This window comes from Grus americana, chromosome 6, assembly GCF_028858705.1.
Source record: "Grus americana isolate bGruAme1 chromosome 6, bGruAme1.mat, whole genome shotgun sequence".
NCBI lineage: Eukaryota > Metazoa > Chordata > Aves > Gruiformes > Gruidae > Grus > Grus americana.
Window position 1 is genome coordinate 29288617 of NC_072857.1, and position 25420 is coordinate 29314036.

Below are 25420 nucleotides of genomic sequence, written 5' to 3' on the forward strand. Positions count from 1 at the left end.
GCTAGGAGAAGCATTCCAGTTACTTACCAAGGGGGGCACCAGATAGCACACAGGCCCAGAATCGGCTCCTATAGAGCAGACTTTAAAAAAAAAATGCTTAAGGATCATTTTAGCCCTAGGACCAGGGAGAAGGAAGTCTACTGCAATAGCCTGTATTTGATAGCACAGAGAAGAAATGTTGGAGATCCTACATGCAATGAGAGGCTTCCCCCTGCCATGTTACAAGGGCTCCTTGCAAGGCATTGCACTCTTCGGTTCCTCCTGAAGTCTGTTTCAGCAGTTGGTGCTCACTACTCCCCCATTCCCAAGCCCACACTTCTTGAGAAATAAATGGAACATGTGCAAATTTGTGAAAATCCTACAATATAGTTATCTACATTGGTTCTAGCCAGATGTTCTCTAACCCCTAAAAAGTTCTTTCCACTTTCATTAAAAAGTAACATTACTTACACAAAATAGACTTTCACATGGATTGCTCATTGAGAACAGGAAATAAAGCACCAGGAGAAAAGAACAATAGCATTTATTGTTGCAGGCGCATCATAAGATCATGGGTTAGGAAAGGAACATGCATCTCAATTTACATGGACTGGATGCACAGAAAGATAAAAATTATAAGGATATAGATGACTAACAGAAAAATCAGTGTTTCAAGCCAACTTTCCAGTTGGTATAAAGTAATGTGGCTCCACTGACTTCAACAAAGATAAGCCTGATGCTACTGCACAGTTGCTTCATGGAGAAAGGTTTATTGTTCAAAGTGCAAACACAGAGGGAGCTGCCAGTAAAAGTCTTGAGAAAAACTGGCTACTGCCCATTTGGTATGGGCTGGTGCAACTGCACTGACTTCAGTCAGTCAGCAGAGTGCTATGTGATTTGGCCTATAGACTACACAAAGTTATGAAAAAAGAATGGTCTCACCCACCCTTACTGCTTCAAGTAGCTAGTGTTAAAAAGGTTATGCCCAACACTGGTTTGCAGCCTGTTCCCAGAGTCCCAGCTCTTTGGGCTTTATGTTTTATGCATGCCGGGGGCAGCTACAGCAGCAGAGTGAACGTAGGCAGAATCGTCACTTGCAGAACTGAGCCCCAGGCTTTCCTCTCTGCACTGCACGTACCAGGATATGGCACTTTCACCAACAGTTTCCTTCCACTTCCCTACTAGCTTGGCCTATTTCCCTCATGTGTACAGAGGTTTTGCAGCTGTTCCAAGGGGGTGGCAGTGGAGAAGGGTTGCAGCAGAGAACAACAGAGGAAGCGCAACAATGATAGACCACATCATTATATTTTTCCAGAGGCAAAATGCAGCCATGGTGCTCTCCTTTTGGAGGGTGCAGCTCTCTTTTACCTAAAGTTGTGTGAACTGAGCTACAGTGAGCAGTTTAGCCCCATTGCTACAGTTAATGCCTTACTGGCTTTCTTCTGGGTCTCTGATCTTCTCTGGGTCTCTGCTTCAATTCCCAGGACAGCTGGACCTGCTGCCGTATGGGCTGAGCCCAGAGCCAGCAAATGGCTCTAGCTGTGCCACACAGACTCCTGCTCTGGGGTGGTGGGACCTCCAGCAGCCAAGCACAGCAAGGAGGATGCCTAGGGGCTGAGCCAGGTCTGGACAACTTGAGCTCCAAGGTGGGGACTTGCTTTTTACCCTTGGCTCTTCGGAGGCAGGACCGCTAGGAGAGGGGGAAGGTGAGTGCCGCGGCTTCGCTAAGTGCCCGGGTACGTTACTCTTTCATCGCCTCTGCACACAGCTTCCCCTCGGCCAGAGGCAACACCGCTGCCAAGCTGGCCCCCAGGAGAGTCGGGGTCCGTAGGGAGAGGACGACAGACGGAGTAGAAGAGCGGAGCACGCCTTGCAGCAGGGGCACCTCCACAAAAGCAAGGAGGGAGCGCCGAATGCCCGGGAGCAGCGGCTGGGCCCGCGGGGGTGGGGGCTTCTCCCCAAGCCCTGACGTAAAAACTAAGCGGGGCTGCCCGCTCCGGCTTCTTAAGGAGCGCGGCGGCAGCGGCGGGCACGGAGAGTCGTACCCGGCCCGCCCTGCACGCCGGAGCGCCGAGGTAAGGGCTGCGGCGGGGCCGGGGGTGCCGGAGCGGACGGGAGCGGGGTCGGGTGGGCTGGGAGCCCGCTGCAGAGTGGCGGCGCTGCCCGGCTCTTCGGGGCGAAGCCGCGCGGAGCTCGCGGGGCTCCCACAGACGCTCCGCAAATACCGCTCGCCGCCGGGCGGACACCCACCCCTGCTCCGTGGGACCGGCTTGGGCGTCTTTAAGGTCTAGGATTGAGTGACTAGTCATAACTGATAGCTCCAACTAAGTAAAACAGGGATAACGAATGAGCTAATTAACTTTATTATTATTGTTGTTGTAAGGTACTGCACATTACGGGGAGCGGAACGGGGGGTTAAGTTGCTGGGGGGGGGGGCGCGGGGGAAGGCAGAGCCGGAAGGTGTAAATAGCATGCACACACAAACTTCAATTTATGGACAGAAAAAACCTAAAGATTGGAGGGCAAGGGAAGGAGTTTGATAGAACAGTTCACCACAAGCACAGGTAAGACATTAATGAAAACTGACATTTCCTGAGCATCCCCTCAGCTATCTAATAAAACAAAAAATATCCTGAACCTTTTAAGACTACTAACAGCAAAATGCTGTCCAAGTTTGACTAGACCATAAGGACTAGTGGTCTTGGCTACTGGCTCTGATGAGTGCCATTCACACCACACCTTAAATAGCACCCACCCCACCAGCTCCCTGCTCACACCTCTGACAAATCCAGAAAGTTTGTCCTTGTCTTGCCCAGTATTGTAACTTCGAAAGTTTCCAAAGGGGCTGGGGGGCAGAGAAAGCAAATCAACCAGTTCAATTGTTAACCAGTGCAAACCAGATGACCACTGTCCAAGTGACAGAACCATCCTTAAAAGCCAGTTTCAGTATTACTCCTTTGCTTGAACTATTTGTTGTTGGTGGGGGTTTTTTGTGGTTGGTTTTTTTTCCCCCCTCTCCATGGCCATATCTGAGATTGCCAAGTTGTTTTGAAAACTAGAAGCTTGATAAACAAAGTTAATTATGTCCCTTGAAAAAGTCTTGGTAAACAGATAGATATGTGCATATTGTATAGCGTATATGCAGAGGTGTCTGCTGCCCAATGGAAAGGCTCTGATGCACAAACAACTAAGAATGGAGTAGTAACTCACAGGATGTCTTTGGTTTTGCTTCTGAGAAAGCAATCAAAACTTGCCTTGTGCAGTAAGGTACAGAAGAATGATGCTTCTGGAGATCTTGGGAGCAGCATGAGGACAACTCCATTACTGCCACCACTGTCATAAATGACATCCCACTAGGCAGAGCAGTGTGGGAAGAGTGTGCTGTCCCTCTTCTGTTCATTAAAAATGAGGTTCAGATCCAAGGCTGTCAAGCCAATCTCATCATGAGATCCCAACTCAGATTAAAAAGTGACTGTAAGCAGTTGGAGAGTAAAGCCTGAATACCTCCAGTCTGCTCCCAGAACCTGACCAGGTAGCCAGATAGGAGACTAGGTAAGAATATCACTGCCAGGACTGAAACCTCTGAAGAGTCCTTTAGCTCTGCAATGAAAGATGTTCCACAAAGCAGCCTACCCTTCCCTGGTCTTACACATTGGCTGTGGCTGGGCTACCTTCCACATACAATCTGTCTGCACACACTATCCCACCTTTGACATTTTTCTTCACATAGCAGAGAAACATTGCTTGTGCAATCTCTCATGGAAGAAGCTTTCTAGACAGTAAGCCAGTTGACTAAGTTAAGCTGATTAAGAGAGGTAGCTTCTCTCCCCTCCAGCAATCAAACTGAAAACATAAAAGCACAAATACTCCACAGATCAGCACACACATTAAACAGAATTGATTGTCCTAAAAGCTAATCTCAGATGTTGCTGATTTCCACAAATGGGAGGTTCTCCATACACCATGGGGTACACTATAAACAACCCCCAAACCTGTTACACATTAGAAATGTGTATTAGAAATATAATATTAGAAAGACAAGAAATACGTTAGAAAATGCACAGTAGAAGCACATACTAGAAATGAAATCTGATAGAGACGGGTGGGCCTTTCTGTCCCCAGAAGGTTATTATTCTCAGGATTTCTCCCACTATAGCTGCTACTTACCAAGTTTCACAATTTTAACATAACAGACAATTGTTACAGTGATCTGCAATAAACATCTGTACTTTTATATATATATATATCAGTACAGGAAAGACATGGACCTTTTGGAGAAGGTCCAGAGGAGTGCCACAAAGATAATCAGAGGGCTGAAGCACCTCTCCTATGAGGACAGGCTGAGAGAGTTGGGGTTGTTCAGCCTGGAGAAGAGAAGGTTCTGGGGAGACCTTATAGCAGCCTTCATGTACCTAAAGGGGGCTTTAAGAAAGATGGGGACAGACATTTTAGTAGGACCTGTTACAATAGGACAAGGGGTAATGGTTTTAGACTAAAAAAGGTTAGATTTAGACTAGATATAAGAAAGAAATTTTTTACAATGAGGGTGGTGAAACACCAGCACAGGTTGCCCAGAGAGGTGGTAGATGCCTCATCCCTGGAAAAATTCAAGGTCAGGTTGGATGGGGCCCTGAGCAACCTGAAGATGTCCCTGCTTTTTGCAGAGGGGTTGGACTAGATGACCTTTAAAGATCCCTTCCAACCCAAGTTATTCTGTATGCATGCATACATGCTGTACAATGTAGCTGCTATGCTGTGGCTTTGCTATACCCTCTTTTCAGGGCTGTTGTGCATTTTAGCAGGTAAAACACACCTGTTCAATGGATGATTTTGCAACCTACCATTAATTCATTAGAACACACTTTCGACAAATAGTTTTCCACCTGCTCTCCACAGATCCCTGCAAGTCTGTGGACTATTTTAAAGGGCTCATAAAATTTTGTGAAAAGCAAGACTGCCTAAAGGCTTAAATTCTCTGTAAACAGGAACAGATTTTTACTGAAAAAGGTTAGGGATCTGTAAATCAAGACAGACAAAAACCTTTCAATATGAATAAGTTCGAGATAAGAGTGTTCATCATATGGATTTGAGGATTATTAACAAATTTTAACACACACTTCTGCACAGAGTAATGCAACTCCACTATTATTTATATTCATACATGCAAAAAAGCATACACAGATTTTTAAAGAGCAGAGAAACAATTATCAACATCTGAAGTGCCTTCTATATGTATCTATATGCAAGGTACCATCTTTATTCCTGAATCTAACAGTGAGAAGTTTTTCAGCTTCTTTTGGTTTTGTAACATTTCAGTGACACAACAGACCTTGGGAGCAGAGGAAGAATCATCTGCAACATGAGACTCACCTGCTCTCTGCTAATCGTGGGAGCATTCTGTGTGGCACCTTTCCTCTGCCATAGCCAAATTGATCCACTAGCTCTTGGGCGAGCAGACCCCCAGTGTTGGGAATCCTCCTCAGCTGTCTTACTGGAGATGAGGAAGCCTCGCATTTCTGACTCTGTCAGTGGCTTTTGGGACTTCATGATCTTCCTGAAATCATCAGAGAACTTGAAACATGGGGCTCTGTTCTGGGACCTGGCTCAGCTCTTCTGGGATATCTATGTGGACTGCGTGCTCTCAAGAACCCATGGCCTAGGGAGAAGGCAGCTAGCAGAAGCTAAACAGATCGCTCCTCTGCGTTCTCAGTTCACAGGGAGAAACCAAGGTTACTACTCCTTTAATACATGTCTCATGGGCAATAACTAGAGTCCAGTAGGAAAGACATACAGGCTTATTGTGTTATGTGGTAATAGTATAGAAACAGGACAGTGCTGCACAACCGCCCCCTCTAATCCAGTAGAGCCATGTTCATGTTCAAAATGATCTCGGTAAAAATTTGACCTCCAAATAACCTGAACTCTAATGATAGCTCTTACGTTTCATTTTGGTAGGGGAGGAAGGACAGCAGAAAGTGAAACAAAGGATTCAAAGGCGGCAGCTCAGCAACTGAACATACAAAGATATTGTTCCACATCAGCATTTTTACCACTACTGCGCCATAGACAGGCTAGTTCTGAATTCCTCATTCTGAGAGGTGCATCACCCCAGGAGTTGCATCGCACTGGTGCTGCTGGGAAGAGCGGCAATCTTTAAGCAGAAGAGTAAGGATATGTTTACTTGCCATATAGTAGTCAACCACTAGATATTTCCTAGTTCCATACTGGTAACTTTGCCCAACGCACAACAGAAACAGACCTAGAATTCCGATGTGTAGGCTTTCAGACACAGCTACAGCTTCAGGAGGAAGAATGCTACCTCTGACATTAAGTGCTGCAATTCCTAATCTCTAGGTTCCCAGCCCCAGAGCAGAATCCCCAGAACAGGCTTAAAGTAGGCATCTCCATATGCGGTAAGGTGAGTGCTGGCACCTCACAGCAGGATGTGTAAAAGGTAGTATGTCACTTAGCCTCCTTGTTCCCAGCGGGAATATACAGCATAGCTTTTCCTAAATCTCAATCCCTTCCAAGGCTGCCAACAGCTGCATCCTTCTCTTGAGAATGTCCACTGTCAGAAAGGGGCAGGTGCTATAATTTGATGGAAGGCTAGAAGTGCTGCTGCCATCACCAACAATATAGCACATAAGGCCCACAAGGAGAAGGCAGAACTGCCTTTCCACTTGAATGGATTCAGACCCTTATCTCCACCTCCTAGATCAGTATCTTAGTTATTAAGATGGTTGGGGGGGGGAAATGTCCATGGAATAACGAAGAACCTCTCTGGGCAGTTATCCATTAGAGTGTCTCTAAAAAAAAAAAAAAAGAGATTTGAACTCAGGATTCTTCCACTCCAGGGACACTATATCACTGGACAGGCCACCTGTTGCCCATAAACCTGAAAATGTTTTGTGTATTGAAAGACAGGATTTTCAGATAGGCAGAATAGAGAGGTCCTCACCCCCATTACCTACAGAGAGCATTCTAGCCATTAAGCTAGGAGATAGGTTCAAACACAACTTCTCTCCCCTCAGACTGAAGAATTCCACATATACGCAGGGCCAGTCTCTAAACTCTGAGCCAACCAACCACTATCTGTATTTTAAAAGCAAGGAGTGGATCCTATCCTGCTCTGCAAAGAATCTGAGCTATCACATAGCTCTGAGATGATCTTTGCTGTAGAGGTATGCTGATGGCACACAGCACAGAACACCCTTCTGGTTCCCAAGTGGCCTTAGACATCACAAAGGCAAGTTGCTCAGTCCTGACCAGACTGATGCACTTTTGGGTGCAACTGGAATACAGCTTTAGACACATGAAGCAGTAGTACTACCAAAAACTGAGATGCCCACCAGGCTAAAGCACCGATGAATTTTTGTTTTCAGGATTGCAGCTTTGAATGCCACTCTCTAAATTCCCCTTTAGCCTTTGCTTTTGTTTACATCTGGCTCTTCATGCCTATCACACTGTAATTTTTCCTAAACAAAGAGCTTTTGTTCCAGTCAAGATTAAGAGTAACAGTCTGATGTATTTTGAAGAATCAGATTATGGGTTTCATGATTAATGATGACTTTTGCTTACTCCTGTACAGAGAGATTAAGACATTACTAAGTATTCACACTTTAAGACAAACAAGGATTCCTCCCTTTCTCTATTCTTTTACCTCTTTGTTTTGTGGATTGTAATCAGTTAATCTAGTTTCTCTCTATAATCACTTAACATCAGTCAGTAGCAGGCAGCTTATAGCAGTGACAGTCTAAATTTTATTTTTTGGAGGAGCTATCTATCCTCTCATCGAAGTCTCCCAGTTTCTTAACAAAGCCAGCTGTTTTAATCTTTTTAACCCTTAGCCCTACTGCCTTGTTTCATAAGTGAAAGCAGAAATCAATTGTTAATAATTGCAGATAGAAATCACATCCTAGCAAATGACAGGGAATAGAATTACTGCTTCTTATGCGTAAAGAGATGTACAAGCCTGTTTTCTTAGCCCAAAGAGCAGCACTAACGGCTTTTGAATGACCTTGTGTACTTCACATCTACATGGGTGGGTATGAATAGCTTTCAATAGGCTTATTTTAGAAGTCAAACAATAAAGCAAGATTTTTTGCTTTATACTGTTACTTTTGCAACTGTTGATAACATCTTTATTGCTCCATACTGAAGTTTTTCATCTTATTCCTCTTAAACATTCACAACTTCAAATTATTATTTTTAATTGCAATCAGGATCATAAATCAGGAGCAATCTGTAAGCTGCATTTACTGTAGTTCCTTAAACATATCATTGAATTGGAAAAGCAAGACAGAGATCTGAACTTAGCACAGAAACACTGATGTTAAGGTGTTATTATTCTAGTATCAGATTTCAGAACTAAAGGATAAATCCCATGAGGTCATTGTAAAAATTGAGTATCAGGAATTGAGCTTTTCGAAGAAAAAACAGAAAGGTCCTCCAAGCCAAAAAACCTAATGAAGTCTTTGGTAAAGCTTCTCAACAGTACTGAGCAAAACTACTTCATCACACCTAAGAAGTACTTCCACAGTTCCCCATACCTTGCCATTCTAGGTAACAAGTCTGTTTGAGTGCATACCAAGACAGCGGCAGAAGTAGCCCAGGTCCAGACTTATGGGTTCAAACATCATTTTCTGAACCAATCTAGTCCTGCCAGGCTCCTGATCGTAGTTACTAACAAGCTTGAAGAAACTCTTCAAACTCTACACAATCCATGAAAAACACAACAAAATCAGAACAGCTATATACGAGTTATCTGACAAACTGCCTCCATCCAGTTAACATCCTACTTAAGCCAACAGCATTACAACTTCCCCAGATATTCTGCAGAGAAGCATTAGTCAGCTTTAAACTGAGACAAGTAGGAAGAGTCCTTTACAGTTACCTGGCCAAGGCATCGTTAGTAACTCGGCCCTTTCCCCTAACAAAAGCCAAACACTGTGAAAAAGCAGGTTGCTTAAAAACATTTCCAATATATTACAACATTGAAGTGAGATACATTATAGTTGTAACAACTCTTACTGAGCCAAAATAAGACTTAAGAACCACAAGAAAAAGATATCATCTGTACTCACAGATCTTCCTGAAGAGCAGCTGTACAAGAAGACCTTCCTCAAAAAGCCACATAGCCCATCCCCAACACAAACATTTGAAGAGTACAAACACAAAAACCTCTTTTCTGCCTCTTTTCTCCTTACCCAGCAGCCCCCTTGCTACCTCGCCACTCAGAGTGGCCACAGCTGTGCACACCTCCCTCACAGGTGCAGGCAGTTGGGCTCAGGTCAGCCCTTGCTGACCCAACTCTGCTAGGCTGCAAGGTGCCAGGGAGGGTAGCAGGGCAAAGGCTGCTGTATTTTGCATTTGAGATCTGGTAAATAAACAGATATTGTGTTAATCAGTTACTTTTTCAGATGACAAATGTGTCTAAAAGAAATAAAGCTAATCTGTTGGCTTTTGGAGATCATTACAAAGAAAATGCCCCATAGTTCATCAAGGAAATAACAAATGTGCTACTAAACAGTGTGAGATCTCATCTACCGTGCAAGGAGGTTGATGACAAGCTGGTGAGACAGTAAGACTGTGAGCAGACTTGAGTGCTTTGACTCTGCTAATTAGAAGTGAAAAAGTTTTATAGGAAGGCTGAAGGAAAAGGTCCATGCTAAGGGAAAAGACCAAAGTAACTTGTCACTGAAAGGCAACTTTCAAATGTAGGGATGTGGTTATTGCCAAAACAAGAGGTTTGGGGGCAATGCTGATAGAATGGATACCAGTAGCAGCTGAAGGTGGAGAAAGCATGGATGTGGGATACTGAGTATTCAGCTTCTCTTTGCTGTTTGGCAATTCATTACTTATATATATTTTCATGTCACTTTTCAGGGATACTTTCTCATATTCAGAGGTTGCCAGCTCTGAAGAAGAAAGACTCGTTTGAGGATTTAACAAGTATCCATATGCATAAGAGTAAATCTACATTACTTGGAAGAATCATCGGAGAGCTAGGGAAAAAGAGGAAATGACATATTTAGTCCAAGATCTTGACTTGTAGATTTTTTTTTAACTATTTCTCTTTAATTTTTGCATTTTAATCCTCATTGATGTTAATTTACATGGTGGAAGAAGGCCTATAACAATGAGCACTGTATCTCTGATTAACTTGTGTTTTTTTTAATTATCTATGAATTCAGTCTCCTTAATAAACTGCATGATTTATAAGCAGTTGCCTACTTTAATCTGTGCATACATCAGCCTTTTTATAATGCATGTGACCTGTTCAAACTATTGTCTTTTGGGTGCCAAAACAGGAAACAACTAATCCTTCAATAAGACATAGACAAGCAGAGCAGGAAGTTGCCAAAAACCTCCACTGGCTCCAAGACAGGATTAGAGTTGAGGTGGTGATGTTTATTGTATGTATAGCTGTACACTGGTACAAAGAAACCACTGCTGAAAGACATTGTCCTACTAAAGAAAAGTAGTATGTATTTTTATATCAAAAATACTTTCCAAAATGTTTTCAGTTTTCCAGCAAAAGTAAAAAGTTCAACAGGTTTTACTAGCTCCTCTGTTTGCTTTCACAGTATTTTCCCTAAATCTTTAGTTATAAAAAAATGCCACTTAAAATGTTACACATTCTCACTTAAAGCGTTCAATCAAACGAATTCTTATACATAAACTGAATTTGCTTCTTTTTCAGTTTGCAAGTTCTTTGTAGACAAATCACTTTCCTCTGTTATTGATAACTCTAATAGGCAATTTGATATTAAACCAAGGCAACATAACTTTGGGCAGGTAACATTTCATGCTTTGACGAGATGAAATATTTCCATTGCCTGGCTGGCTGAATGCAACTACAAAATTCAGCTTTTCGGGGCAACTACATTTAGTTCTCATTCAAAGTTTTTTTCCTTGAATATGTGGCAATATCTGGTTGCTTTTTTTTTTTCCAAATGCCCAAAGAAAAACCCATTTGCTGGGTGTTCATCAACTTGCAGAAATAGGTTCAAGTAGCAAAATGTGCAAATGAAATCTTAAAACAGTTACTGGGCCTGAACAAAATAATACTTAAACATAGTCCCATCGGGTAAAATCCTGATCTTATGGAAGCAGAAAAAAAACTGTAAGAGGGCTATCAGCTTCAATGGCACTGAATTTGTGCTTAAAGTTTAAGCATTTAAATGTTCAAGAGAGGAGGGAACACTAAAGCAGGATGAGCACAGGAACACAGAGTTTAGTGTACTCAGCAACACTCCCCCAGCTGCCTTTGCCTGCAGCCACAGTCTATGAGTGCTGTGTTACCTGTATGGGAGGGCGATGAGCGTTGTTACAACAGATCTGCTTGCTCCTGCACTACTGTTAATTATCTAAATTATATTCATACATCTATAAGCCCCACTGTGCACAGTTTTGTATTAACATAAGAGACACAGTCTTCACCCACAGTCCCTACAGCTATTAAGACCAGCAACTGACAAGGAGCATGTTAAGGGCTGGATGCCTCACCCAAGCAGGCATTGTAGTAGACCAGAAGTTACCTGTTCTCATATGCTCTCAAGCTCTAGAAAATGTAAACCCAGACAGATTATCTGAATAGGTACTGTTTATCTTGGATGCTCTTCCACAGGGCCCTTTGGGAAGAAGCTAGTGCTTCCACTTTAGATACATCCTGCCTGTAACAACAGGGTCGCCTAGAAAAGGGCTGCTGGCAGCTTTGTTCTCCCTTCAGATAGCAACAGAAATGGTGAAATACCACTATGGGCCAAGCTGATGTTTAACTTAAACAAATCTGCAATACTTCTTTGCTTCACCAAGCTTCTTAATTAACAGGCTGTAGCATCATTTGGTCGTTGAGGAAAAGGGCAGGAAAGGATTAGTATGTGGAAGAAAAACAGAGAAAACAGATGAATCTCTAGCATAGGTCACATTATGGAGAACATTAGGAAATTGCTGATATAAAGGAGATAATCTGTTATTAATTGTGCTGAAATAAAAAAGGGGATGCAATTAATTACATCTTCTTCTAAGAATTATCTAAATTCTTTCTAAGGCTTTCAGTCACCCATCATTATAAGAAATGAAGTTAGACTGTAGTATGAATGGATCAAAGAAGTATGCAATGTTTCTTTTGTGTGGTATCTTCAAATCCCAGCCTGTTTCCCTGCTGATGCCTAATAGATGCTTTGTAATCAACTTCAGCAAGAACAATCTTCTACCTACAGCCAATCATCTATCTGTTTACAAACTTCTGTGCAGCTTGTATGTTTACTTATATGCATATATATGTCTGTATGTGTGTGTATAGGCTTGACAAGTATTTTTAATACTCTGGAAGTTTTAGATATGTTCCATCAAATACAGAGTACTAGTAACCAAGGAAAAAATACTTTCCTCACATTTTAGATCCTGCAGGTAAAATTACATTCTTACTAACCATTCCACACTAAACATAATATTCTTATTAACTCTTCTATACTAATATATAAGTTAATCAATAATGGAAAGGCTCTTCTAAAGCAATGAAATTCCTTTAAATGTTAAAAGCATCTTTTCCTTTAAATATGAATTCAGTAGTTCAGTAAAAAATTAATACATAAATATCAAGTATTGAGAAGTCTGACAAGAACTTATTCCTTCTTCTAGTTGAAGAAACAATGCTATGATAAATCACTGAAACAAGTTGACTCAAGCCAATTCTCATATAAAAAACAATGTTCCTGAAACATTCCATTACTGATTATACAGCAGTAAGAAGAGAGGACAGGGCAGGACAGTTGTGAAAGCCAGTGTAACAATAATGAAGACATGCTGATTTTTATCAGCTGGGCCAACATCTACTACACAGGAGCTGGAAACCACCAAAAGAAAAGGAACATCTAACACTATTTATAGTTCCTGGTGAAGTCAGTAAATGCAAAAATCTGTTATGCTGGGTTATTACAATGCAACATCTGAGACACTTTAAAGAGTGTGACATGGCATCAATTACCTTCAATAGTTCAGTAAAGCTGTAAGGTGAATGGTAGCTTCCATCATTTACAAGCTGATGGAGTTACTTGGTTGATGAGGTCAGAAAAGGATCTGCAAACGCGTTCAGCTGTGGTGAAGAACTCCTGCTGCAAAGCAGACTGTTGAGCTGAAAAGCAGAACAGATTTTCAGTCTTTCAGAGCACTTGGATGCTGCTAGAGACCTGAAAAACTCTTTATAAATCTCTAATTTAAGGTAACTCTGTAGAAACAGCAGCTTTTTCCATGTGCTTCTTTTTGTGTACTTCTACAATGGCAAAGGCAAGATTCTCCTCTGAGGGTTAAATGATTATGAACAATATTATAGAGTAAACTGGATGTAGGTGAGAAGATAGTGTCAAGATAAGTGGGAGAACTAACTTATACCTGGTTGGGCCTGGAGAGACAATGCATCCTTCAGTTTCATCACTATGTGCTGCAGTTCCACTTCCTCACTGACTTCCTTCTCATCAGGTGGTATCTGCACTGTAGTGGGAGTAAGAACTGTGTTTCTCATGATGCCACTGAGGGAGTTTTCTTTCAATTCAGGCAGATATGTTTGAGTCTCTTTTGCTTTTTTATACTGTCCCATAACAGGTCTGTTGCTCTGCAGGGATGCTAACTCCAGTGGGTCTTCAGAGAACATCAAGTCCACTGCAGTGGGAACCTCAGGTGTCTGTAAAAGCTGCATTCTATCTGCAGAGTTAGGAGGATTCAGAGATTTCCAGTCTGCACATGTTCTGGAAGTAGGCCTTATTTGGGCAGGATTTAATCCACGCCGCATTCTCCTTTCCATGAAGACATGTGGATTTCTTGGCATTGTATTCTGACACTGTGCAAAAGGATGCTCTGATGACAGCAGCATTGTCTACAATGGACAAAACACAGAAACTGCATTGTGAAAACAATTAATATTTTGGTTTGCTGGTAGTGCTAGCATAGGAAAATAATTTAGGGTCAGATTTTTTTTTTTTTCATTTCTGGTTAACTAAACCAATTCTTTGCATAAATAAAATATGTTCCTGCAATAAAATAAAACTTTGTGTTTGAGTTTGGACAAATCTACCTGGCTATATTTTCCACAATTCCCATCTGAAGACATGATATGCTTTAATGCCATTGAAAAGTGGGAATAATAATGTTCCAAGAGTAAATTTGCAGGAAAATTGTTCTAAAATAATTAAACTAAGGGAAAAATATATGTGTATAAACACATATCAAATACCTCATACCTGTTAACATTTGAAATTCCAAAACTAAGTTCGTTGTCAGTGCCACAGTTGTGGTTGCAATTTTCTAGACAGGACTATGATGGCAGATACCATCCACTGCATGAATGCCGAGTCTGATGTAACTGGGATGCCCTGAGCTGACACTTAACTGTGTCTGTGCAGCCACTCCTGCATGTTGTGGGCAGGCCAGTGTCACAGCACACACACAGGATGGTTTGACATGCCAGGTCCTACTGGCCTCCATGTGCGAGTAATACAAAGCTGACCAAGTGTGCACTGCAGATGTGTCTGGCTTTTCTCTATGTTTGACCATCCCCGGAAAACACTCTAAAAACAGCATTGCAGAAAATGCTACAAAAATGCTGTAGGTGGCACATATGTGTGCATTACCTGTGAAAAAAGGGCCGTTTAGAATCTCAGAAATACTTTAAATGAATGAGTCAATACAATTGCAAAGAAATAAAGTATTTTCTGTCATATGTTTGTATTACATCCCACTACAAGACAGCAATTAGGAATGACAAAAGAGTACTTTATTTATTTAATGCCAACACAGGATTCTTCTCTAAAGAAAAGACTGCTATGAAGTATCTAACACTTCTGGTGGAAACTATTTTCTCACTTTTATTGGAATACCCTCTCATTATTTTCATTGCAATAGTATCTAAACATCCCAGACGTGGATATCTGTGCTAGATGCTAAATACATATATATAGAATGACAAGAAAATCCCTGCTGCAAAGAGTCTATCTGCTTTCTCTGAAGACAAGAACCTAAGATGACTGAGTAGGTAAGCGGAAGGTGCATGAAATAATATCAAGACTGCTGGTCTGCAGAAAAAGGAGTAGTGTTCAGTAATTGCCCATAGCTGTGAAGATTCTTGGTATATTTATCACTATACCTTTACTTCTTGCTTCATTTGCTGCAGCTTCATTTGCAGGTTTTCATGGCTTGCTCTCAGGCTTTGGAGCTTTGCCTCTATTTTGCAGCTTTTGTCTTCCTGGCAGTTGTGAAGAAATTGCATTTTGTCCTTCCATTTGTTGAACTGCTTCTTCATGTACCTGCCAGGGACACAGGAGGGTGGGAATTTTGCTAGATCACACACACACAAATATATGCAGTCATGGAAAAGAGCAAACACTGTAGCACAAACTTTCTCCTCCTCAGTTCAGGGAATTTTTGTCAGCTTTGGGGTTAGAGGCCAGTATTCCAGGAACTGGGCTGTATTCATGGAACTAGCAAGAGCAGGAGTGTTCTAGATGAGGAAAGATGTGAGCTGAGTGGAATTGTGGCCGGGATCTTGGGATTTACATTTCCCACAAAGGTGGCTGCAACAGGAGAGACATTATAGCAGTCCCTCTGTCTAGAAGCAAACTACTTATGGCAACTCCCTGACCTGCAAAAGATTCCCATCATTTCTCCCTTGGGCAACAAAGGAGTAAAAGCAGACTTTACCCCTTTGATTGAGTTCCTTCTTGCTCCTGGTATTCTATGCAGCTTTTTTTGTTTATACTAATAGTTTCTACACAGGCCACTTGTCCTTGAAAAGATACTGTGATTTTTGCAATGAGAAGTGCCACCTTCCCATGCACACCAGAGAAGATTTAGAAATTACGTACACAGAGTACAGTATGACAAAAATACCATCCATATCTGTTCTAGAATTGGGATTTCTCTAAGAAGTCAGGGTAGAAATACAGTTTTGTCTTCTCCACAGCTGAGGAGGAGAGAGACAGAAAAGCTTGTTAACACTACAGTAATAAACCAACCGCTTCATATCACGCAGCTGAAATAGCTATCTCCCTTGCTTAGTTAAATCCAGAAGTTCATCTGATTCACTTTCTTTTGGGTATGCATTGGCTCACAGACAACATTCCCATCAGTTTCACTGGAATTATGCAAGATTTGTCTGAATGGGACAGCAAGTCAGACCATTTAAAATTAATATTACAGTGGTCCCTTATAACAGCATTTAATGGGTCTTTACTGTAAAATGCTGACTACCTTCAACTAACTCAGAGCCCGTTTCTGTGAACAGGCACATGAATGCTGGAAGTTGGTCCACAAATAAGAAAAAAGAGCTTCCCATGAGAAATGCAATTCATTCACGCAGGTATATGACAAGCTCTGTGTCAGAGAGTGATACAATATTTCAGGAGCAGGCTTCTCAGATATCCTCTCAACTATTGCTAATGTAAACAAAAGCTGAAGATCTTTGCCGTATTACTTTATTTTCCCAGGTGAGAACAGAGAATGAGATAAGGACACAGACTTACAATGAAACTGCAATAGCTTTGCTCTAGTCTTGGAGTGCCCTTGTGTGAATTTGGAGTAGCAATTGTACATTGACTTATTAGAATGAGACAAAACAGGAACAGAGGGAGCAGAACATACTGAAGGAAATAAAGAGAGTAGATTCAGGATCAAATTCTACACTTCACTGTAATTCCATTGGTTTCAGTGGTCACAGACATGATTATATCTACAGCACATTCATATACAACTACCAAAAATGAAGGAGAGGAAAGCAAAAGTGAAAGAAAAAGGTAAGCATGGTTGCCCATACACCAACACCCTCCCCCAAACAAACAAACCACCCAAGAAATTTGTAGTTTAGGAATTAATATTTTATTGTGTCAAAGGTTTGAATATCAGAAGGGACTTCTGTGATAATCTAAGTTGTGGAATTTTTACCAATAGTTACTGTATTAAGCCTGTAGTCTCTATTTGACTTATTGACCATATTTTTTAGAAAGATATCCTATCTTGATTTTAAAACTGCATGTGAATTATGAAATATGTTTTGATTAAGCCTTATTCAAAGAAAAATTTGAAGTATGCTATTCTGATATTTTTATGTGAATGAACATTCTTTCCCTTAAAAATGACTTTTAGAAATGTAAACTAACAATTGCAGAAATGCTGATGAAAGCAAAAGAAAATGTTTTGCTTTGCCAGAAATTGTTTTTCCAGTGATCTTCATTTACAATTTTTGTTGCTGAGTTTTTATCATTCGTCCCCATTTGATAGGATTTTTTTTTTACATCTCAAAATCTCTAAAGTATGCGAAAATCATTTGTCTTCTAGCTCTTCACTCAAGCAGCATTGCCCACCAGACTTCAGTCATTGTACTACTGCATTTACCTACCTGCTCTCACTGCGAATGCTTTTGATGGATTCCTGTATTTTCAACACATCTGCTTCAAAAGAGGCTATTGCCTATAATAAAAAAAGATAAAAGTATCTGTTCATAACTTTATCAGCAATAACATTTCATTTTCTATGCAAATTTTGCTATAAGAGGGCACGGCAAATTTGGGATTTGGTCTGTTTTACAGATTTACTAATTAACTTCTTTTATTTAACTGATTGCAAGCAACTGATGCATTAAAGTATTTCTAATGGCTATTAGAATGTACCGGAAAATTTACTCTATAGAACAAATTCTTTGTCCTATGACAAACTCTAAGTGTATGAGAATTTGTTCTGTTTTAAATTAGAACAAAAACCTCATTCCCTGGAATTTCTGCAAAATTGAATATACTGATTTGGGAATAGTCTCTCCCAAGTCACACAGCTGCTTTGGGACAAGGAGATGGAGGGAGACAGACTGGACGTAGAAGAGAGAAGAGAAACTCCTGGTCTTTGGATGCAAGTAGCAGTCTCTGGGCCATGCAGGGGAGAGTAGTCCAGAAGTCAGGGAGACAAACACTTTCCAGGTAAGCTGCATTAGAGGCATGGTATAAGCTGGGCTGCAATTAGGGCTGCCAGGAAATTAAGAGACTAAGAGCTGAGTCCCCAGGACCTCTAAGCTCATGGATTCTATTAAAAGCTATCATTTCACTTATGGTCTGCATCTTTTTAAGCAACATTGAAATAATCTGCACTATTAGATGTTGGAAATCAGTATTAAACTCTCAAAAAGAATTCTCAGCCCAGAGAGAAAATGACCAATAGAGCAATGCACGTGACAGAATCTACTACAGGGATGCAAGTCCTGTCTCACTGTCTTCTAAAACAACAAATGCCAGCCATCAAAATTATATGCTTAAGCAATGTCTGCCCACAACCTCTCCTGCAGATATGTGCTGGCTGGCACTATACCTCGAGCTGGGCAGCAGAGTCATAAAAGATAGGTCTTCCAAAGGGCAGCACAGGAGCGGTAGCCAAAGGAGCGACCTGACACGCACAGGCTAATTCTCAGTTACTGCACCCTTGGCTTCTGGGAAGAACAAGAAGAGTGGATAACACAAACTGGTTTGAACACAACCCAGTGTTCCCTATGTTCTGAGTATGTACAGAGCTACAAACCTCTCAAATAAATATAGAAGAAAAAACTGCTATGTACTTATTTTTGTCTACATTGTCCTACCCACTCCTCTAGCAGTGTTTCTATGCAGGGAACCTGGAAATGGATTAGTGGAGAGCTTTTACGCATGAGCTATTTTAGTTGGAGTGGACACTACTCTGGGTTTATCCTTAAGAAGGGCCCATTCTGTCCTCTTGCTATTGCCATGGTGACAAAAATGTCCTGAGCCTAATAAGAATTAAGGCATCCTTCCTTGACATTTGCTTGCAGTAGGAGGACATGGTGGCATTTTTTACTGTCAGAATAGAGAGAGGACTCCAGTCTTAGCTAGTCTTTAATGTGGTACTCTAAGACAAGTTGGAAAAAAAAAGTAACAGAACAAATATTCCTACAAATGCTTCTGAAGGTCATGGAAGTCAAGGAGTTAGTCACTAATCTTGGGATGGTATCAAATTTAAGCTTCACTAAGTTTTCAGATTCCACATTTTTTTCCATAAGTGAGAAATTAACAGAAAGGTGAAGCTGCCCATTACATTTCTTTTTCATTGGTAATTTGAAGGCAATTAGATAGTTAACTTCGTAGGTCTTCTTCACAGCTTTTGCACTATTATAGCTTCATGTTTTGCTCACCTGAGCTTTTGTCTTGCCTTGCTCTGGTGTCTTGCTGATATTCTCACTCTTTTGCATTACAGTTCTGTTTTCAGATACAAGCTTGGGTGAATCCAGGACAGGTCTGTCCACTGGGAAAGACAGGTTTTCAGGGCCAGGTAGTGGTGAAGCACTGAGTTCTGCAGGGGGACTGTATACCAACAGAGAAATAATAAGAGAAAGGATCAAGCCTTATATGGTTTTGATACCCAGAAAGATCAAAATAAAACTAGTGCACTGTGCTGTGCTATTGACTAAGTAAGAAGCATGGTTTAGCTATGCCTGCTGGTGTACTTTGGGTGAAAGAATGAAATTTGTGAAAACAAATTCCACTCTTTCAACAGAATCTCAACAACAGGTTCTTTTTTCCACCCATTTAGTATCAGTGCAATTTGCTGCTCCTCTTTTTTGCTTCTGTTAGCCAAGAGCTAAATATATTGGGAAATTCAACTACAAAAAGAAAGTAGAGGGACAGATATCCTGCTGTTCAGTCCATTCTGTGCTAGGAAAAGCCCAGATACCTATTAACTCCTACAGTGACAACTGTAACGGCAACCCCACATTCTTCTTTCACTCAATGCTACCCAAGCATTAGGTAAGCAAAACCCCACAGCATTACAGAGAAATCTTGATTTCTCACAGAAGGATTAAATTACATTCAAAATGAAGAAATATTTTTTGTTGCTGAATACAAGTGAGGAAATATTAGCAATGGAAAATGTTTTGCATTTCACCACATTCTAAAAAACAAACACTGAAATAATATTCTCCATGACAATCACTGTAACTGTCACCCATTGCTCTTTCTCTGTATAAAAAATTGGTTTCTAATAGCAATGTACTTAACTAGCAGTGTAGCACAATCAAGTTTTATAAACAGACTTTTCTCCTTCCTGCAAGGATGAAATTAATTCTTTTAGAGAAGTGACCATTTCTTCCCTATTTCAGTCTCACCGAAGGCTCATTTGGAGAACACATGTGAGATGCAAGAGAGTTGCTAGGTCTTTATACAACTAGGAAGAAATCTCACCCTTTGTACGTTTGTAGTGCTTATCTCATATAATCATTCCCTTCATTTTCTACACTTAAATATCAATCAAAATCTCAGAGCAAGGAGGGTGAAACTTTAGGGGAAATCACAACACAACCTCCAATGCTCATTATTAACCACTGCGATCAGTGGAAATACAGTAATGAATTTACACATTAACTACAAGCACACAGAACTGATCTGAAAGAACTGGAAAAGTGAAATCAGCTATTCACTATTGTGAGTAACCCCACAGGACTGCAGTTCAATGGGCCTTGAGTAGGATGACTGTCAGTGAACGCACTGTGGGTCACATGTGGAAAGTATTCATAGTTAATTTCCAATGAATTTGTCACAGAGGAGGTGCCTAAAAAGCCATGCAATTGTGACAGGCACTAAATATCTGCAATGCTTGACCCTAGACTGAGCATAAGAAATGTCATGGAGAGAAAGAGATGACATAAGGAAGGAGGGAGGAAGACACAAGCATGTTATATTTTATAAGACAACTGGTCATTAGATTGTCAGCATGGTAATCATGGTTAAGCTATAGAACAATGTGCAGCAACTTCCCATTTATGCTTTCCCTTTTAAATGGAAAAATCATGACACAGTGTCTGTCATAACAAAATCACTTACTCAAAGGACATAATCAAGCAATATCCCACAGCCTGACATATTATATTATTCAAAGATTATAAACTCAGCAGAAACAGAAACTCACGAAGTCTTTTTGAGAGCAGGGAAGTGCCTCTCCTTCACTATCTCCAGATCCCTCCTTTGAGCCTCCTTTCTTCTGCAGCGCTCTTGAAACAGGTTGTTCCTGATGGTGCGGAGAAAGTGCTTTGCATTCGCCTTTGCTGACATCTATTGGAATTAGGGATAATAAAGAATGGAGTGAATTTTCAAACAGGTGCTGCCCAGAAGTAGACAGTGCAAGGCAAGGCAAGACATAAGAAAGCAAAGGTCCCACCTGTTCCACAATTGAAGAGGCTCATAGCTGCTGTCTGAGGCCTAGAAGGGGAGCTGAGGTGGATGAGGATGCAGGACCACAGGCAAGAGTGGCTCCAATTCTGTTAGGTAAGCAAAACACTCTGCCTGGGCCAAATTCAGGCAGCCTGGAAATGTCTAATGCAGGATTTTGGCAGTTACGATGATTAAGCTCACAGTCACAATGACAATTCTACCTGACTAGTATCCTAAGTTCCCTCCTGATCAATGGGAAGAAGTACTTCTATACTTGTATGACATGTTAATACATAGAGCCTTCTGTGCCTCACTTCCTCCTCTTGTACCATACAGTAAACACACTTCCATTTGTCACAGCAGTGCCAGGCTCAGGTACAACAACTAAGCTCAGTAGCTGTATTATAGAAGGACACAAACCAATTCTGGAAGTGACTGCTGCAGAACATGGGGTGAGCCCTGACAGACTGAACAGGAAAACACAAAGAAAATATACAGCATGCCTCCTAGTCATTTCTCAACGTGGTAATAGCATTACCACAAGGTGTCAGCACGATAAGGAAAAACAGTGCTGATATTTCAAATCCCCACTCAGCAGCCCACTGCCCGATAAAGACAATGTGAAAACTTACCCAGCCAAGGATCTGCTAGGAGTGGAAGGTATGGGAAAAGTGGCTTACTACCAATTCTTTTATGTCCCACACAAAGAATGTGAAAATGGTATCTGTCATAGTGAGTAGCGTATCTTTTTAATATTGATACAGATTTTGGCCACAAAAGTAATATTTACAGGGTTAATGTTAGAGCAGGGCTTTATAAAGGAAACCTAAGTTCAGTGATCCAGTTGCAATATTGCAGCAACAATGTGGGAAATCTCAATGTCAGACAGCATAAGAAAGGAAGGGGACTTCATTTTAAAACAACTGATTTCACTCACTCATACTCACTTACTCACAGGCACTAATATACATGTGTTCAAGTAGTCTTTCCAGCATTCACACACCAAGGTGTCTGTATACACATGGCATGATGACTAAGAGTGACCTGGAGGACAAGAGATGCCAGTTCTCCTTAAGCCTCCTGGGTTCCTTTTAGTGGGACCATGTGCTGGTTTTTGGATATGCCTTTAGCTCCTTTAGGAGCTGGCAGTGACTGTGATCTTTTGTCTCCCTATTTGGGTGTCTTATAGGTATAGGTCTTGTTCTTTACCTTCACATCATCATCTCTTGTGATGGCATCTTCAAATGGCAGTTTATCCCTTGTTTCAGGCTACCTTTTGTTTTCCTGATTTGACTGTCCTGAGAAGCTGTGTGTGGAAGTGCTGTGACCTTGCTGACCAGCTAATCTAGGTTGCATCATTTCCTGCCTTGTAATATCCCTCCTGCCCTTCCTTCTGGTGCTTCCACATCCATACCCTCTCATTCACACTGATTTTAATTTCTCTGTTAGAAACTTCTTCATGAGGAGATCAGTTGCCATTTGATTCTCCTACTCTCTCATGGAGGATGAAGAAGAATATTTGGAGGAATAAACATGTTATTTTCAATGCAGATATTAAGCATCCAGATATAGTTTCTCAGTGTTAGCAATAGGGTTTGGTTTTCAGAAAGAGAGCAATGAAGTGGCTACCATTTAATGTTCCCCCAGACAAAGGATGACTTCAAGAGCAGTCTAACTAACATTCGTTAGGTTTGGTGCAGACACTGGCTGCTCAGATATCTTTCATGTTAAGTGCAGGGTTTCAGGAAGCAGAACATGAAGCAGAGCTTACTAGGGAAACTTTCATGGGTGCTTTTCAGCTCATTTACTGGAACAGAAGAAGATATTGTTATATAGATCCATGAAAATACCCTGTCTGCTGCTGTGTGCGAGATCTGGGATCTCCTGCTCAAAGGTGTAGCTGATCTTCCAAACACAAATTCCCAGTGTTGAACTTCATCGCTAGTGTGATGAAAGCACAGGTTGCCCCTGTGATGGACCCCAAGCAGGTGAGCTTAGTTGGGGCCATGGTGTCTCTTTGTGCTGCCTCTTTATCCCTAACTGACAGATGAGTCCAAATGGTTTACAATAAAGTGGAAAAGCTGTGGAATAAAGGATATTTCTTGCAGGAGTTTGTACAACTTTAGGATGAGTTAATTTCTGAATGACTCCACGCTGGCATCAGGAGGAAGAATTGCTGGGACACACTGAGGGCCCTTTCCACAGGTTTAAGGATGATCTGCAAATGGCAAATTTGCCATAAAACTCCTTGGGAAGAGGACTTGCACTATGACATTTCATGGCTCTATTCAGTTATTTCAGAACAAAACACTCCTTCTAAAGTTAGAAGCCCCCTTTTTTCCTTTCCATGACTCACTGTTCCCAAATTAATAATGCTAATATGTCATGGCCATTATGGCTAATACACATATAATTTCATAATCACTGTAGTTCAAGAGTCTACTGCCTACTTGCCTACAGGAGGAACTGGAACAGGGAAATGAATCAGTATAATGGGACTCTACCTGCACACAGTGTTCCACAACAGGATGTGACCTCTTATGTGGTTTGCTGAGACGGCCAGTGAAAAAGCACACTTGGCAAAGGTCAAAATTGAAGCACTTCAGACACCGATACCTGTAAGGGAAAACAGAAGGATTAAGTTACTTCCCCACAAGTAAGAACTTGGTATAAGTGAGCTTGGTTACTGAGAAATCCAGATCCCTGAGTTCTGAAATGCAGAGAAGGACCTTTGTTAGAATAATGACTTTCCTCAGCATTCTCTGAATGTCAGGAATTATTTTGTCCAAATGAAAGTGGACTATTCTCCAGAACCCACTAATGACTTTGATATTATTTATTTGCTACATCGAAATTCAGTCCAAGGAAGAAACAGTTGTTCTAGTACCATTTTTGAAAATGCAGTTACATCTTCATATGCTTCTTATGCACCAGCTTATCTCTATTTGTTGCTCTCATGGAACTATAATATCACTACATTATTGATATAGGATTTGCAACTTAATGCAAAAAACCTAAACCTGCAAGGTTACTATTAGTGAGAAGAGAATAATGGTAAAATGCTTTTTTAAGCATTCTGGTCAGTAGGTAATGGATAGAGTTCTTTTTATACCATTAGGCCATTTTATACCATCACTTACACGAATAAGATGCTAAGATGGGTAACAACTAGCCAGTTAATACACCTGATTATGGGACAAAGAACTAAGAAATGAGATACACAGGTTTAATTGGCTTTACCACCAAACTGCCAGTTTACTTTCAGTAAGTCTCCATAATCATATCTGTGCTAGTGAACTAAACAGAAACAGGATGCAGGTTTGAGCACCAGCCTGTGATGGTTCTCTCCCTATCTTACTTGTTAAATTAGATTATGTCTGAAGTTTGTTGCTTAATACAGCAGTTAGAGCCTGTAAGGTATGCAAACAATGCTAAGAACTATTTATGTGGATGCTATAGGCTACAGTAATTACTGACGCACCTGAGGCCTGTAATAGGGAAAATTTTGCAGACTCTACATCTAGCTTGGTGAGAAACCATTTCTGTGGCTGATAATCTGTAACATGTAGGGAGCCATAGGAGAACAACAGGCTCTGATCTCAGCCATGACAGGAATTTTTCTTCAACAATTGCTGAATTCAGAACCTGGAAAAAATACATCTCAAGTTTAGCCATTTACTTGAAAAGAACTTATCTACAATTCCTAATAAAAGCTCTGATATTGGACTCTGCTAGCATAGATTTTCCATTCATGTAAGACGTTACTGGGTTCCAAAGGTTTTGGAATAAATGCAGGAGTCTTCAGTAGTATCTTACTGAGCATCTTTTGTATAGATATAAATCCTCCTATACTGTGAGACTGTCAAACAGTCCTGCCCCTTGAAAGTACGTACTGGTGGATGTTATATGGTGATATACTTGCAATTTTAATCAACCAGCAACATTCAGAGTAACTTCCCAGGACATCAGAATTTCACTCACCCCTTGGAAACAGCTGTGAGTCGTAATTTCCACACAAGACATAGTGCAGCTTTCTCCCACAATGGCTGGGATCTGCATCAAGAAGAAAGGCTCAGAAATACCTCAGTAAAAACCAGATGTTCCTATCATGCTCTGCTGAGATGATGACAGCACACAGATGGTGAAGCATCTATAGAAATGCCATTTTACATACTGTTCTGAAGAAAACCTGTTCATATTCATACCATCAGCATGCAATTTCATAGTTCAGTATGTGTCAGAATGAT

At 41.0% G+C, this 25420-nt stretch overlaps 2 protein-coding genes across 3 annotated transcripts in view; one reads left to right on the forward strand and one right to left on the reverse strand.

The window, feature by feature from the left end:
- DYTN (dystrotelin) overlaps nucleotides 1-25420 on the reverse strand; it is a 67261-nt gene that overhangs the window by 33622 nt on the left and 8219 nt on the right. For both annotated transcript variants that reach the window (XM_054829389.1, XM_054829388.1), the window contains 9 exons: nucleotides 25155-25226; nucleotides 24655-24818; nucleotides 23678-23789; nucleotides 20932-21074; nucleotides 19160-19328; nucleotides 17369-17439; nucleotides 15122-15281; nucleotides 13375-13855; nucleotides 12971-13117 (listed from right to left, as the gene is read on the reverse strand). In XM_054829389.1, coding sequence (XP_054685364.1) covers nucleotides 13014-13117; nucleotides 13375-13855; nucleotides 15122-15281; nucleotides 17369-17439; nucleotides 19160-19328; nucleotides 20932-21074; nucleotides 23678-23789; nucleotides 24655-24818; nucleotides 25155-25226 — 1476 coding nt within the window. In that variant the 3' untranslated portion in view covers nucleotides 12971-13013. The remainder of the gene's footprint in view (nucleotides 1-12970; nucleotides 13118-13374; nucleotides 13856-15121; nucleotides 15282-17368; nucleotides 17440-19159; nucleotides 19329-20931; nucleotides 21075-23677; nucleotides 23790-24654; nucleotides 24819-25154; nucleotides 25227-25420) is intronic.
- Nucleotides 1504-10133, forward strand: FAM237A (family with sequence similarity 237 member A). Its single transcript, XM_054829390.1, has 4 exons — nucleotides 1504-1625; nucleotides 1748-2054; nucleotides 5296-5708; nucleotides 9865-10133. The coding sequence occupies exons 3-4, from the start codon at nucleotides 5339-5341 to the stop codon at nucleotides 10002-10004; spliced, it is 510 nt and encodes a 169-aa protein (XP_054685365.1). The 5' UTR covers nucleotides 1504-1625; nucleotides 1748-2054; nucleotides 5296-5338; the 3' UTR covers nucleotides 10005-10133.